Raw genomic sequence first — 15,525 nt, forward strand, 5'->3', positions numbered from 1 at the left:
AATGCCTAATCTTGTCAAATCAGCCAACCTCCCAGAACAGCTGTCTAAAATTTAATTAAAGACCATTAAACCAAATACTCCACATCAAACGTACTGGTCCTAAGAATTTCAATTTTAAAAAATCTGAAGCAACAGCTAAGTACCAGGGAAGGGAAGGGTAGGGGGCAGGGGGCATAGGAGATGACTGAGTCAGTCAAGGCTTAATGAGAGCCCAGTCAGTTTCTTAGTTTCCTCAAATTTAATCCAAGCCTGGAGACCACAAAAGTTTAATAATAGACAAGTCAAAGACTCAGATCTAGGGAAACTCAAAATGGTTCCAGGAGCCAGTAACTGAATATATCTTTAGTGAAACTACCACACAAGATACTTATTTAAATATTTGCTAAAGGAACAGATTTTCTTTCTGTGTTTCTTAATAAACACTGTTTGAAGGGACCTCTGAAGCCTCCAGACAAGATTCTCCTCAGCTGACATATACACGGAGCTGGGTTCGAAGTCCGGTGGAGGATGCTCCTTGCTCTGGAGGAGTGAGTCCCCTCTGCAGGGCAGAGCTCTACGTCAGAGTCTGTCTAGTCTCATCACCCTCTTCTCAGAGCCGGAAACCAGGGTCCAGGCAACTTGTTAATGACCCACCCCATCGCTAACAGGGTCCCTAATAAGTGACTTCAGTCAGCTCTATCTTACACCAAGATAGATCCCACACTTCACTGGGACATTCCACCTCACCCTGTCCTCTGGAGATGCAGAGCAAAGAGGAGGGGAGGGCGGCTCTCTGACCCCACATGTGCCTCCCTGGCCTCACCTCACCCTATTCCCAACCCTGTTAGATTCTGCCCCTACATAAAATGCTGGCATTTTGTTCCTCACGGGTTTTTTGGCTTTGATCTCGAACTTTAAAAATATTTAAAAAGCTTGATGGTTGGATGGCATCATCGACTCAAGGGGCATGAGTCTGAGCAAACTCCGGGAGACAGTAAAGGACAGGGAAGCCTGGCGTGCAGCAGTCCATAGAGCTGCAAAGAGTGGGACACAACTGAGCGACTGAACAACAATGAGGCTTTCTGATACCTCCCTTAAACTCTGTGCCCAAGGCAAATGCCTTACTCACCTACCCTAGTCATGGCCCTGGAAAGAAACCCACAACGAGCCCAGCTATGGAAGGGGTCAGGAGGGTGCTGTGTAAGGAGCGAAGGATAAAAACAAACAAAAAAAAACCCACAAAGGCTAATCTTGCACCTCGGAATCTAGGTTCTACACACAGGGAGCTTTATCTCTTAACTCCTACTTGTAAAGGACAGGCCTGGCTAATGAAATGAAGTGAGGGACCACTCCAACCTTGATGACAGCTGTCTTCTTTGTATTACAAGATGGAGGTTTAACTCCAAGTGCCTATACTCCAGCTGATCAGTTCCATTCGGAGATGCTGACTTAGAAAAAAAAGAAAAAGATCTCAAAATGAGAAGCTGTAGACTGAAAACCCACATGGTTTAAAAGCAGGAAGAAAGGTAAAGCGTACAGACAAAATAATAAGGGTCACATCTAAGGAATTAACCCACGAGTGAACCCCTAAAAGTTCCACCACAACACTTTTAAAACACTACTGAAGAACATTTCTTTCTAGAGAGGAACTTTAAAGCACTTACCAAAACTGTGAAAGCAGTTTTAACTCCAAAATTTATATGGTCTGAGACACTGTGCTTGCTGAATTATCACACAGAGTTTTGAAATGTTCAGCTCTCATCTTTTTTTTTTCCTTCCTTCTCCTCTCCTTCCCCACCCCACAATCAGGACTGCAGAAAACCTTCCTACTAGTCCTTTCATTTATTTTTAAATTCTTCCACCACCCTGGAGAGCCCTAAGCACTGCCTGCTCTTCAAAAGAATACAGGCACAGAGAGGCAAAGTAATCAATCAAACTCACTGCATTGCTGGGTTTCAACTAGGAATCCTGATAACGCGTTTCATGGTTTTTTTTTTTTGGTTCTTAGGCCTATTTTAACCTGTGGACAGTGTTGCTCAGTTAGTTACAACTTTCTACTTGCCCACAGCTGTGGCCTCCACCCACCAGTCAGTACTGCTGATATTCCTAATTTCTACAATATGTGCCTTGCCCCAAGCTGTCTTGCAAATTGTGAAATTGGTCAAAACAGATAAAGATCAAACATAGGCACGCAGCAAAGTAGATTTAGGTCGCTAAACACAGGCTCAAGTGTGATTCCACTACTGGCCTCATCCTCCAAAGGCAGCAGGGTTGGAGGAGACACGGAAGAAGCACTGAATGGGGAACCAGGTGACCCAAACTCAAGTTTCAGTAGATTCTTGGCCCTGACAAGTTGCAGACTCTGAGCATTTGGCCCCACATTACAAGGCAGAGCACAACACCTACCCAATCTAACACCTAGCCAATTTTCTTCAGAGGACAAGGCCAATTTGCTTTTGAAAACTAAGTGCTGTACAAATTCATGCCACTAATGACAACTTATGGCATGGCTTTATCAGTGTGCTGAACAGGTACACAAGTGGGATAAATAAGCCCTAAGTAAGGATTTACAGTGCATGTTGTTCCCCAAAATATAAATGAAACAATACCATGCCACATGACAGGAAAAAAAAAAAAAACTTTATCAAGCTGCCAAATACACTAGGCACAGTCCTAACCTCAAAAACAGCTAGACTCACGTTAACCTATTTTTTCATGTACCTGAACACTGGTGGTATCAGAATTGCTCCAGCTTTCATGAACAGTCCCCACCTTCCTGTATAGAGATATCTAGAGTTTACATGACCTACCTGAAAACAGACAGACAGGTGGGAAGCTATAAAAAGCACAAAGGAAAAAAATTTTGTCTTCATGCTACAATTAGAGATTTAAATATCCATGACCACCCTGATTTCACTGACTTTTTGGTAACTGGCCACAGATGGCAGCAGAGAAAGTAAGGGGAAGGCTTATCAGGAAGTGTTGACACACAGACTGCGGGCACCAAACCAGCTAAGGAAACCACAATTATGCCATTCTTGATCTGGATGTACTTCCACTTTCAAACTTCCAGACGCAAAAGGTGGTGGTGAGATTTGACACTGAAATCTCTCAAACTCACCCCTCAACAAAGCTGCTGAAAGGTGGGGAGGAGAGCGGTCGTCACGCTGGAGACAAATCTTAACAACATTAAAGGACTCTCCATGGAAAGTTTCCCCATCACTGCATTTTTTTTTTTCCAGTAACAAAGATGTTGTCAGAAATGACAATTTTTTGTGTCCCCTGATGATGCCTTGCTAGCATTTGGTTATAAGCCATAAAGCAGGACTAATTTCAGCCTGTCAGGAGTCTTGCTAATGCCCAGTTTCCCCCTAGAGAGAATTCCTGTCAAATCTAATGAGAGCTCCAAAGGCCCTCTCTACAATATAATGAGCACTTAGGCCATGCTGGTGATCAGGCGGCAAAAAGCATCAATTTGAGCCTGGCTACACCCTGGGGGCCAGACGTCACCAGTTTTAATAAGAATTATGATTACTAGCTGCACCAAATGCCTCCTCAGAACTTATTATTAATGTGTGACATTCAGAAGGATGTTTTTCAAATGTAAGGCCACTTTAAACTGAATTACAGCACGGCTTTGCGTACTACTCTAGTTAAGGGTCTGTCAGCATTTACAATACAAACCAAATTTCAGGGGGCTTAATATCCTACTATGGAGAACACAACATCTCTCAGCTTTTCACATTTTTCAAATTACTGAGCCAATTATACACAGCATATTATTAACGCACACTGGCTCATGAACAGACAATATATACCCACAAATGCCCAATGGAGTCCAGAAACTCATTAGAAAACTATTTTCACACCATGGGGTTCCTGATCCTCCTTATCCCTTCTTCGTTTTGATAGAAGTCCTCCACCAAGTAACTTACAGGAACCGAGGAGAATTTCACACCTCCTGTAGCTCCCCCAATAAATCCAGCACCAATACACATCACACAGAGGTGGCGTTCCCCTGTACGGAGTCAGTGAGGTTATTACATCCTTTGAGTTCATGAGTTTAAGAGAAAGCTCAATCTCCTCCTTACCCTTCCAGAAAATTTCTTGGGGGAAAAAAATGTGCCTTTAGGGTAACTTTAAAAAAACAAGGTGGCACATTAGAATCCTCCACCAAGTTTTTTTGCATAATTCATTTAAATGACCATATATCTCAGTATAATTACTATCAATAAGTTACAATTGCCTCAATCAGGCACTGGCCCCTTTAAGCACATAGAAACAAAGACACAAACCCAGCAGAAACTAGGCTACCAACTTTGCAAATCGGAACAGAACTGGCATTTTTAAAGGCCCATTACACTGCTAATGAAAAGCCTTGAACTTAACCATCTCCTTCCAAACACGTATCTGAGAACAGATCTAAGGTACACGATGATAACATAACATTATGAAATCTATGATGAATTAAAAATCAAAGAGTGCAGAGTTACAAAAGCAGAATTCAACTCTGAAATACACTTGCTTAATGAAAGTCTTTGAATATAAGGAAGATCTGAAGGCTGAACTAATCAATTTCTCCACTGTGCCCCAGCCGGTCAGCCATGCTCTTTAATTTAATGAAACAAGGGTTTGAGATGAAATAGCACATATACATCAAGTAAGAATTGTATTGTTGCACTTTGAAATGTGTCCAACTGTGCAACTTCATCTGATGATAATTTTTTAAGAGGCAATCGATTTCTAAAAGACTTATTGTACCAGAGTCTTGATGAAAAAGTGAATGTCAGCATATCTCCAGAATACTTACACCCTGCCATTAATGCTTTCTTTGGCAGACAATGACTACTCAATCGAGGGTCCTTTGGGCTGAGCAATCATTTAGCTTTTCTTCTCTTATGAGGTCCTTAGTGCCTTGTTCCAGCTCAATACTCTTTTTATACACCATTATAGTAGCCATAAGTGTGAATTTTATGGGAACTTGCAAACTCATAGTCATAGCTTGAGCTTTCCAGTCACTAATCTTTTCATGCTTTTAAAACCACTAGGACTGAAGCAACTCCCAACATACGCTGTGGTCATATAAGGATGGTTTTTTCACCTCCAAACCTGTATCAACTGAGACATTTTTTAAAAATTGTTTGCTAATATGCCACTAATCCTGAGTGTCGCTTTATGTAGCCCCCAAAACTCCATAGTTCATCTTATACCTTGTTTAACCTGAGTAAAGAAACTCCTGAATACCCATCTTTCTCCCAAAGGGCCACACTTCTTTCCAAATCAGCACAAAAACGTTAGCTATTCTGAACTTCAGAACTTGACAGGATATCCACGTCTTCCAAGAGGAGAATAAATGTATCCAGGCAGTAAAGTCAAGTCAAAGCCTCGATTCCAACCTGCCTATAAACAGGCTAGTTTACACTTCCAAAGCACCTCTCACCTAGGAACTTAAACATTCTATAACTGTCAAGAACCAGCTCTTGCTCCAGAACACCGCCCCCCAATTCCCAGGAAGGGAAACCACGGCTGAAACATGGCATGCAGATACCTCCCACTACAGAGGACAAAGCCAGCACTATAGAATCATGACTTTATTTCTCATTTCAACTTGAGACTTCACTAAAGCTTACCTGTTTATGCATTTCTATGTTTAATCCATATGACATTTCATAATACTGTAAAAAGAAAAAAGAACCAAGTATTTCATTAACTCATGTTCTGTAACGCCGAGAACACATATTTGTTACTATTACATGAAAAGGGAAAAAACCTCATCTTTGATACCTACCATCACATAGTGCCTCTGCATTTCTGTCTTTTCACTTGCCAGTTTCTCACATTCCAATTTAAGGCTACGAAAACAAAACAGGCAACTTAATGTAAACATTATGTCACTTGTTTTAACATCTGCCTCACATATTTGCACTTCAAGTAAAAACACAGACCAATTTGGAAAAGCCATAAACTATCTAGGTAAACACCCAAAAGCTTTGTCCTTGCATGAAATGGGGAAAAGGAATAAGAGGAACAGTGCAAGGTATCCACTTAGAAACTAAGCTTTTCCTTCTTCGTGCATACCTGCTCTGATGCCAAGACCAAAAGATCTGTCAAAACCTCTGATCTACTCAGAAGACTGATTTCTCCTCATGGTCATCTGTTCACTCCTACTTGCTTCACTGCATCAAAGTTTGCTTCCCTGGACTTAACCAAAATCTGGCCTTTGTATAACCTTCAGTCTCAGGCATAGGCTGTGTCACCTCTGCCAACTCAGTCTCTTGGTTTGAAAACTGTACCTGTAAAGTTACTTCTACAATTGTTGGTCCCTTTTAATACCTTTGTTTTTTAATTCCCTGCCAAAATATGTCATATAGCTTCTGCAATTAAAGTGGGCTGAAGTCCTCCCTTCCTGGTAAACATGGTGTGGGCAGGGATGTTTCAAGCTCTAGAGACTATTATCTTCAAGTAGACAAAAGGTCAATAGTCAGAAAGCCTCTGACAAAAATAAGAAAGTTCACACCCCAGCAGCTGTGTGCTTTCTCTGGGGCATGACAAAAACAAAACCTGTCATTACAGTTATTTCTTAGCTCTAATCAGCTAAGATTTCATAGAAACGGGAACAAACTAACATTTCTAGAAAATTTACTATGGACTGGGTGCTTTACAAATAGCTTTCTTTATAAATTTTCTGAAGCAGCTTTCATTAGATGAAGAGACTAAAGGTGAGATGACTACAAATGTGACTCCAATCTCGTGCCCTACCCAAACCAACCCAGAATGAAGCCAAAGCAGGTGAGCTATCCCCTAAACACATCCACAGCACCCCCACTAAGGATGGGCACAGCTAAAAGCATCTGCCCTCCCATAATGGACTTTGCCTCAAAGAACCCATTCTAATATGGCAAACAGCGATTTCAACACTGGCTTTGCCTCTCTGAACCTGCACTCCTGAGCTGGGGCATTGACTGAACCAAGCTCAGCCTGTTGCAAAATAAATACATGAAGTGCAAATATTGACAGTTCTCATGCAACTCCTAAATACACGAAAAAAGGCTCCTTGGAACAGGAGCAAACGGGCAAAGGGGAAACAATGGGAGGAGGAGGAGACAAGAGAAGAGGCGGCCCGGGAAGAGCAGGGGAAAGGGGTAACGTGAATGACAGGTCTTAACTGTGACTCCACGCGCCACCGCCTGGACGCAAGTACTAAGTACAGCTGCCGCCACCACCAGGATGGGCGACCCGGGGCACAGCGCTGCCCGGGCGACCACTCACCGGGCGCGGCGCGACACGCACCTGTGATACTGCGCCTGCAGGAACTGAAATTCCTCTTTAATCCGGTCCAGGGATTCCGGGATAGTGAACTTGAAGGGCTGGCCTGCAGCCTGGTGCGGCGTCTAAGGGCGACCAGCGAGGGGGACCGAGCGACGGGGATGCGGGCGGTTGGATAAAGCAGTCGGAGTATCAAAGAGTGGGTGGGACATAAACGAAAAATAAAGTTAGAAGTGGCACCAAACGGAGTCCCGAACTCCAATTAGCGCTTCACTTGGGGAGAGGGAAGGTGGACCTTCCCAGATCCGAAGGTCCTCAAATGACGCTCGCAGCCTCTTCCAGCCTCCAGGGCGGGACGCGGTAAGTGCGCCTGGGTCACCTGGTTGAAGGGACAAGGGTTCCCGGCGGCGGCCGTGGAGGACCTGGCCAGACTGTCGTCGACGACGCCGCCTCCTCCCTCAGGGGGCGATAATGACCCGGGGGACCAGAGGAGAAAACTCCCTGATGTTCCCCGTTCCCAGAGTCGCCGGGGCCACCTCCAGGCGCGCCGGAACCGGGGCCTCATTGATATGTAAATAGGCGAGACGAGAAACAAAGCGGGGGCGCACTACCCGCCTGGGGAAGGGAGAGGATACGGCCGCGGGAGAAACCCCAGTCTCCCCAAGCGCCCCGCCCGCCCAGTCTAGACGTCAAGTAGGAGGGAGCCTAGAGCAAAGGGGTTGAATTGAGAGTTTCAGCCCCCTTCCCACACAGGAGGAGAGGGCCCGGGACCTCCCAAGTCTTGTACCCTTGGAGGCCAGGGGGCTCGGTCAGATTGTAGCAGCCACCCATCTCCTCACCGCACAGAAAGAACAACTACCACTCCGCCACCTCCCTTCCCCCCACTCCGCCACCACCGCGCCTCACCGGGTGCCGGCTCTGCGGGAACATCGCTCTGGCGGCGGCCGCGGCTCTGTTCCCGGGCAACTCAATTCTCCGCTCAATTTCCAACTTTAATCCCGCCGAGGAAAATTAAGCCGGGAAGCCAGGCAGAAGCGGGCAGCGCGCTGGCCACGCACGCAGGCGCGCTCGGCGGGACGCACAGGCCACTCTGCTCCCGCCCGTGCGGACTCCCGCGCTCAGGGCCACATCACAGGGCACTCCGGGCCCGGCCGCACCAAGAACCTGCGGGACGCCGCTGGTGCTCGTGGGGAGAGCGCGGGGGCTGCGCTTCCACCCTAGGGCCTCGGCCGCCCGGGCTGAGAGATGACGAGCCCGGTGACTCGGTGCTCCCCTCGGCAATCCGCGTGCGCCGCAGCGGTCCCGGGCAACAAATCCAGAGGAGGACTGCTCTCCTTTGCTCTTCTCCCGGCCCGCCTCTTCTTCGGGTATTCCCCGAGGCGCCCGCCGGCGAGGTGCAGGTGGCGCGGCGCCCGCGGCTAACCCCACACAAACAAACCTGACTGTGTTCAGGGGTGACCCCCTCGGGCCCAGGTAGCGCTCACGACCGGGAGCTCGCAGGCTCCCGTGAGGCGGCGGGGTGCGAGGTCCCGGTGGCAGCGGAGGCTCCCCGCCCCGCGCTCCGCAGCTTTAACCCGAGACGAGGAGCGCGGGATGACGACAAGGCGGGGAAAGTGCGGAGGGCGCGCCGGGAGGCGGCTTGGCACGCCCAGTGCAGCCGGCTCTGGGTGTTCTCCGAGGTTGCACAAACCCTCCTGGGCCGACGGGTCTACTCCGCCGAGGGCAATCCCGCAGCCGCCCGCTGCTCCTCCAGACCTGGGCGCATCCAGGCGCCGCGGCCCGCGCGCACTCGTCCTGCACCGCCGGCCAGACCTCTCCGGACCCTTTCTCAGAGCCTCTCTGTTGATCCCCTTTCTTTCCTTCTCTTCGTCTGCCTCTCCTCAAAGGGCGCTCCAGCCCGCTCCAAAGTTCTCTCACGACCCGGAGAAAGACATCCAAGAGACGGTGAGGAAAAGCCCAAGAGTGCGCTCCGCCGCTCGGCCTCCCTCCCGGGCCGGCAAACTCCGCGGGCAAGTCCGGAGTAGTCGCGGAGGCGGTTAAGTTGCCGAGGGCAGGCGGAGGTCCCGGTTGGTGGCGCGGTTCCCGCCCGGTCCTGCGAAGGCGGGAGTGGCGCAGTCGGCTGCCTCGGGGACGCAGGACACAGGGTACCCGCCGCCGCCGCCGCCGCCGCCGCTCCTGCAGCCGCCGCTCCTGCAGCCGCCGCTCCAGCCGCTGCCGCCGCCCGCGCCTCTCGCGCCGGTTACATTAACACGCGGTTTCACACTCCGGAGCTAACCAGCGCCGGCCCCGCCCAGCACCGCGCGGGCGGGGGGCGCGAGCGCGGAGCCGGCAGGGGACGTGAGCCTGTCTGGTGGAGGGGGGTGGGGGGAAGGCCCTCGTCAGCCAATCGCTTACGGCGCGCCCAACGTGGGGTGCTGACGAGAAGCCTCCCCAGAGCCTATGGCAGCGCGGCACCGGACAGGCCGTCTCACCCGGTCCCCCTCTCCTCTCCCACCCCACTTGCTTCCATCTCCGCCGTCTCCCCCGTCTCCCCTCCCATCCACCCCCACCACTCCTCCGCCAGCCGCGTCCTCCCGGGCTCGGTGAGGAACTGTTCCTGGAGGAGCCGCGGGATGCCGAAACCAGCCAATGGGAAGCAGCGAGACGCGGAGATTGGCACGGTGGATGGGAAGGTCGGTAGGAAGGAGAGCGGCGGGGCCGGGCTGTCAATCAAAGTAACGTGGGGTCGGCGAGGGAGCGCGCGGGAGCGCGCGAGCAGGAGGGACACGCGAGCGTGCAGCCTCGGAAGCCGGGGGTTCGAGTTTGCAGAAATCCTGCCACTTGTTCACTTTTCCCTTTAATGAAAATCCTCAGATCTCAGTGAAAGTAACCCGGAGACTAACCGCGTAGTTTCTTAAGAGGGAGAGTGGGTGCTTTTTGGTAGTTCAAGCCAAAGGTGTCTTTCGGAGGCCCCTGTTCGATGCTACTCTAGAAAGTGAGGTCATATTCAAAATTTCTGAAAAAAAAAAAAAATTTCTGTGAGGATTGTTTTCCCTTGAGCTGTCTTTACGCGGATGCCCGAGGAGTGGACTGTGCACTTCATGGAAACTGCATAAATAGGCAACTCATTGGCTGCGTAGATACACTAGCGGCTTAGGACTAGGCTTCTAATGCCCACGCCCCCTTTTGCACTCAAGGTGGTGGGAATTGTTTTTTATTGGAGTATTTCAAACCACCTTGGAAAAAGATCGACCTGAGTTGGGGCGGGAAGGATACCCGAGGAGCTGTCAGGGTAAGGCTGGCGCGTCCCGATCAAGGATGAGATGTTTTGCCCGCCGCGCGAAATCTCGGGTCCTTCTGTTTTAAAGTCCCGATTTCGCTGTACTGGGTAGAAGAGGGCTACTGAGAGTTCCAGGGGCCTCTCAGGAACACGACCACGAGTCTGTTTCCAATTTCTAGAAACAAAGGGAGACAATGGGATAAACAGCATTGAGACCTGAAAAACCTGTCCTGCCCACCTCACCCCCATAGTTCGGGTGGTACCCCCCCCCCTACCTTAAGCTATGTAAGGAGCTAAATGGGAAGCTTTGTGGAAAAGACGTCGAAAAAAATTCTTATGAGCTGGAACTTGAAAAGGATTTTAAGATTTTAAATAAACGGAGCATACTGCGTAAATCTCCAGTTTTTGTCAGTTTTTCTAAAATACATCCCACAGAAAACCTTCAATATTGCTGCTTTTATACGTTAAAGAGCAGTTCAGTTGAGCTATTTCCACATGATTGGTAAGTGAATAATGCTGTTTTAGCCAAATAGGGGTGAATTCTTCCATGAGAAAGACACATCTTTGACAAGCATTCATCTAATGTTGGAATATACTTCAGTTTTTGGTGTTAATGGCCCCCATGTTCCCATTATTTTACTTTCAAGAGAATTATGGAAAGGCATTTATTTAAACAGAAATACAATTTATTCGAAGATTTGCTTTTACAGAGATCTTTTCCTTGAAATATTAAAAGAATCATTTTAGATAATACGTTTCACTGGTGGAGTTCTTAAATATGTATGATATTGATTTGTCTATAATTGGATCAATCCCAAATATCAATTATAAATGAAAAATTGAAGGAGCGATTTTAGCCAGTCTGTACAACGCCATAGTAATTCTCAAACAAATTCAGAATTGTGGCTCATTAAGTGGGGTTAAAGGAGTGGGTTCTATTATTCATTTCTGCTGACATTGGAAATGAATAGCAAGGAAGCACTGCCCCTTTTCTTGGTTATATTTAGTGATGAGAGTAGTCTTGCTCCACATACAGGAGTTTTTGAATCATACAACCATGGGTTGGCAACCTGTTAGTTGTTCAGTCCCTCAGTCGTGTCTGAGTCTTGCAACCCTATGAACTGCAGCACACCAGGTTTCCCTGTCCTTCACTGTCTCCCAGAGTTTGCTTAAATTCATGTCCATTGAGTCTTTCTTTCTGGAGCTGTTTCTCCACTCTTCCCCAGTAACATACTGGACACCTACTGACCTGGGGGGCTCATCTTCCAGTGTCATATCTTTTTGCTTTTTCATACTGTTTGTGGGATTCTTGAGGCAAACATACTGAAGTAGTTTGCCATTCCCTTCTCCAGTGGACTACATTTTGTCAGAACTCTCCACCATGACCTGTCTTTCTTGCGTGGCCCTGCGCGGCTTGGTTCATAGCTTCCTTGAGTTGGGATTGGCAACCTATGTGCCTTGAAATCACATAGTATTGGGTCACCTATACCAGTCTATGGTTGCTTCATCCCGTAATCAGCTCCAGGGTTGTGTAGAAAGTTCTTGGATTCCACAAATATGCCTCTGCATGCGGGGACAACTAGGGCAACCAAGACTTCATGGCTTTACCCAAACTTTACTTTGATTTACTGGCACATGCTAGTAGTTAAGTTTAAGACTTCTCTGGTGGCTCAGACAGTAAAGCGTCTGCCTACAATGTGGGAGGCCAGGTTCAATCCCTGGATTGGGAAGATCCCCTGGAGAAGGAAATGGCAACCCACTCCAGTACTCTTGCCTGGAAAATCCCATGGACAGAGGATCCTAGTAGGCTACAGACCATGGGGTCGCAAAGAGTCAGACACGACTGAGCAATTTCACTTTCAGAGAAGTTAAAACAGGAGTAAAAATGTTGCTACTTCTCACCCTTCCTCATCCCCTTCAAAATGTCTTCTAACACATTTTTGTTTGTTTGTTTTAATTTTAATATGTATTTGTTTTGGCTGTGTCGGGTCTTAGCTGCAGTACGCAGGATCTTTAGTTGCAGCATGTGGGATCTAGACCAAGGGTGGAACCTGGGCCCCTTGTATTGGGAGCCCAGAGTCTAACCCCTGGACCACTGTGGAAATCCCTAATATATTGTCAGTCAGTAAGTCAGTCAGTTCAGTCACTCTATCGTGTCTGACTCTTTGTGACCCCATGGACTGCAGCCAGGCCAATCGTCTCTAATATAACTTTTCACAGCAAACATGTCTACTCAACCATATTTCCTAGTCTGCCAAAGGGGAAAATTAGAAATTTTCTTTTATTTGCTTATTTAAATTTTTTATTTTGTATTGGGATATAGCTGATTAACAATGTTGTGACAGTTTCAGGTGAACAACAAGAAATTCTCTTTTAACTCGTGCTTCTTTACCAGTAGAGTTTGATACACCAGGCCTTCTGATTTCCTTCTGATGTAGTATTTGGCGAAAAGAAAGAATACTGATTTGAAAATTGAAAGGCCTTCAATTGTGTGCATAAAGATGGTTGGTTTTCGATGGCTTCTTTCTCTTACAGCGCATCCTCCTTGAGAGAGGAGGCTGGGCCCCCTTTCAAGGTCATTTTTCCTATGTGATTGTCATGCTGTAATAATTATACTACAAAACTCTCATCAAAGTGCATTACAAATGATGGTGTTTAAACAATCAAGTAGCTTTAATCTTATGTTTTAAATAAATAATATATGTGCAGATTGCCTACAGCCTATTTAAAGGAAAATAGTTCTACTCACGAAATCTGTAATTTTGGTCTTCTGTTTAAAGTCTGTTAACCATAATCTTCTTTACCTTTAACATATTCATACGTTGATGATGTTTTTACATGAAATATTAAGTACTCTGCTTCCATAGGAAATTGTCTCTGAAAAAAATTCCCTCTTTATCCTCTGCAAGAAAACAAAAAGATTGCTCTTTATCATTGATGCATGTATGTTTCCATTCATTTGTTGCTGAGTTATCAGATTTTCAATTCACTAATAGTATAAGTGATTACAAAAACTAGGTGCTATCTGTAGTATAGGTACTAGACACAATAGGAAAAATTATGAATGCTGGTCATGGAAATTATACATCTTTTAAATCTGTCACTTTTTTATTTGAAATAAATACTAATTACACACATTTTAAAAAGATCACTTTTGTCATTTTCTCTTCCTTTCAGCTGTTACACATTTTCTCATTTGACTTTTTTTTTTTAAACTGGAAGTTTTCTTAAACCTAAGAATGTAGGGTCCAGAAGAAATCTTCCCAGCATTGCTTTATAACCTTTTTCCCTCAGCATTTTACCAAAGAAAAGAACAGGATGGGCATGGGGTTGGAAGGGAGAAAGCAGAGAAGGAAAGGGAAAAAAAAGTCAGTAGCAAATCCATGAAGCAGTAAAACCTCAAATAAAATCACATCCAAAGAATCTCTTGCGGTTTCACACAATATGGTAAAATTAGAGATTGCAGGAAACCAACTAAATTAAACTGGGAGCATTTGAAGAGAAATGAGCAGACTTTATGAAAATGACACATTGACTGACCAGTATGCTTTTTTATCAACAATTTCTTTGTTAAAACACAGATCAAAGGAACCTGCATATGTTTTCATTTTGTTCTAACTAGAAAATTACATCCAGATGTTTAATAGGCATTTGGTTGGTTTTTCAGCATTGATTAGATATGTTGGTTCTGTTTGCTTACAAGTGTAGCCGGATCATTAGCTAATGCAAAGAAATGTTTGCTGTGAGTTGCTAATTAGGGCTTTTGGAAACCCTCCATGCTCAAGAACAATTTGTACAGTGGCCAGAGAACTTGTGGGACTTGGGGAAGTTGTTTTCCCTTCTCCGTCAGGGTGGGGAGAAGCAGACAGCCCAGTCCCTAATCTCCTTTTGCCTAGGGGGATTGCGATGCTACCCCTGAGGATTGGAGTGCAAATAAATTAGGAAGAGACCACACAGGCACTCCCAAACACAGAGATAAATGTGCTGTTTCTGGAACCACCGCCGTGCTGTCTTTGAGGGTGGGGGGAGCGAATATCTAAAACGCCGAACATCAACATGTGGAAGATGCTCAGTGCTAATGTTATCAAATACACAGTCTTTTTAAGTATACTTTAGAGACAGATGGAAAAGCCCTTTATGATAAACGAGTGTACTTGAATTCATTACTGTAGTACTTATAATTAAAAATGTCTCCTTTGCAATTTCAGTACATTTACAGGGTACAAGAGACCAAGCTTTGGAAGGGGGAGGCTGGGGCTGCTGAAAGGAATGAGGGAGCGGAATTTGGGAGAGGAGGATGAGACTGGGAGGAAATGCAGTGTTTACTTTCAGAGCCCACCCACTTGTTTACCTTGCTAAAGCCCCAAAACTTGTCGGAGATTAGCCATTCACACGGTATTCAAATAAACTGTTTGAGAATTTGAGGCACCAGGCGGATAAACTTCTTAGCTGGCCAATCATGTTTTAAAAAACACTCGCCTGCAGAAGAAACCACCTCAGCCAGGGCGAACTTGTGTTTATTTAAGTCTGAACTTCTAGAGAGGTGGAGGTCCAAAATAGCCTGTGTTTATAAGTCATCCTAGAAGTGCAGATACAAATGTTCTTCTCCATCTCACTGCCCCTTCTAGGCCTGTTTACATCTCTTGCCCGTGTATGGAGCACGTGTTAATTTGTTAATGTGGCCTGGTACTAGTTGGAATAATACACACTTTTTTTTTAACTTTTCAGTTTAGCATTTAGCTCAAGAGAAGCTGAAGGGTATTTCATAGACAAAAGAAAAAGTAGTTAAAGGAAGTACCTTTGACGCTCCTTCCTAGGGATTCACATAAAGGAGCAAACTTTGTTGATTTAATAATTCTCTTCAATGACCCACTTTACCGCAGGCCTTGGACTTACTAGGAAAAATTACACAGGAGCACCTTTCCTCTGCCTTTTCTTTGGGAGTATCATTTAAATAACTTTTCTTCCTGGAGCTACACAGTTTCTTTGAAGGGTTAAAGCTGAGTTCAGCTAATCTCTGA

The 15,525-nt window shown here is 46.2% G+C and overlaps 2 protein-coding genes across 2 annotated transcripts in view; one reads left to right on the top strand and one right to left on the bottom strand.

Moving 5' to 3' along the window:
- TLE1 (transducin-like enhancer of split 1 (E(sp1) homolog, Drosophila)) overlaps positions 1-8,573 on the bottom strand; it is a 46,833-nt gene extending 38,260 nt beyond the window's left edge. Inside the window, 4 exon segments of the mRNA NM_001098020.2 lie at positions 5,610-5,654; positions 5,768-5,831; positions 7,270-7,370; positions 8,152-8,573. Coding sequence (NP_001091489.1) covers positions 5,610-5,654; positions 5,768-5,831; positions 7,270-7,370; positions 8,152-8,175 — 234 coding nt within the window. The 5' untranslated portion in view covers positions 8,176-8,573.
- Positions 8,491-15,525, top strand: part of LOC107132697 (translation initiation factor IF-2) — a 40,608-nt gene continuing 33,573 nt past the window's right edge. The window contains exons 1-3 of the mRNA XM_059889321.1: positions 8,491-8,639; positions 8,723-9,152; positions 9,270-9,917. Coding sequence (XP_059745304.1) covers positions 8,491-8,639; positions 8,723-9,152; positions 9,270-9,917 — 1,227 coding nt within the window. The remainder of the gene's footprint in view (positions 8,640-8,722; positions 9,153-9,269; positions 9,918-15,525) is intronic.

Source organism: Bos taurus, chromosome 8 (genome assembly GCF_002263795.3).
Source record: "Bos taurus isolate L1 Dominette 01449 registration number 42190680 breed Hereford chromosome 8, ARS-UCD2.0, whole genome shotgun sequence".
NCBI classification, from domain to species: Eukaryota; Metazoa; Chordata; class Mammalia; order Artiodactyla; family Bovidae; genus Bos; species Bos taurus.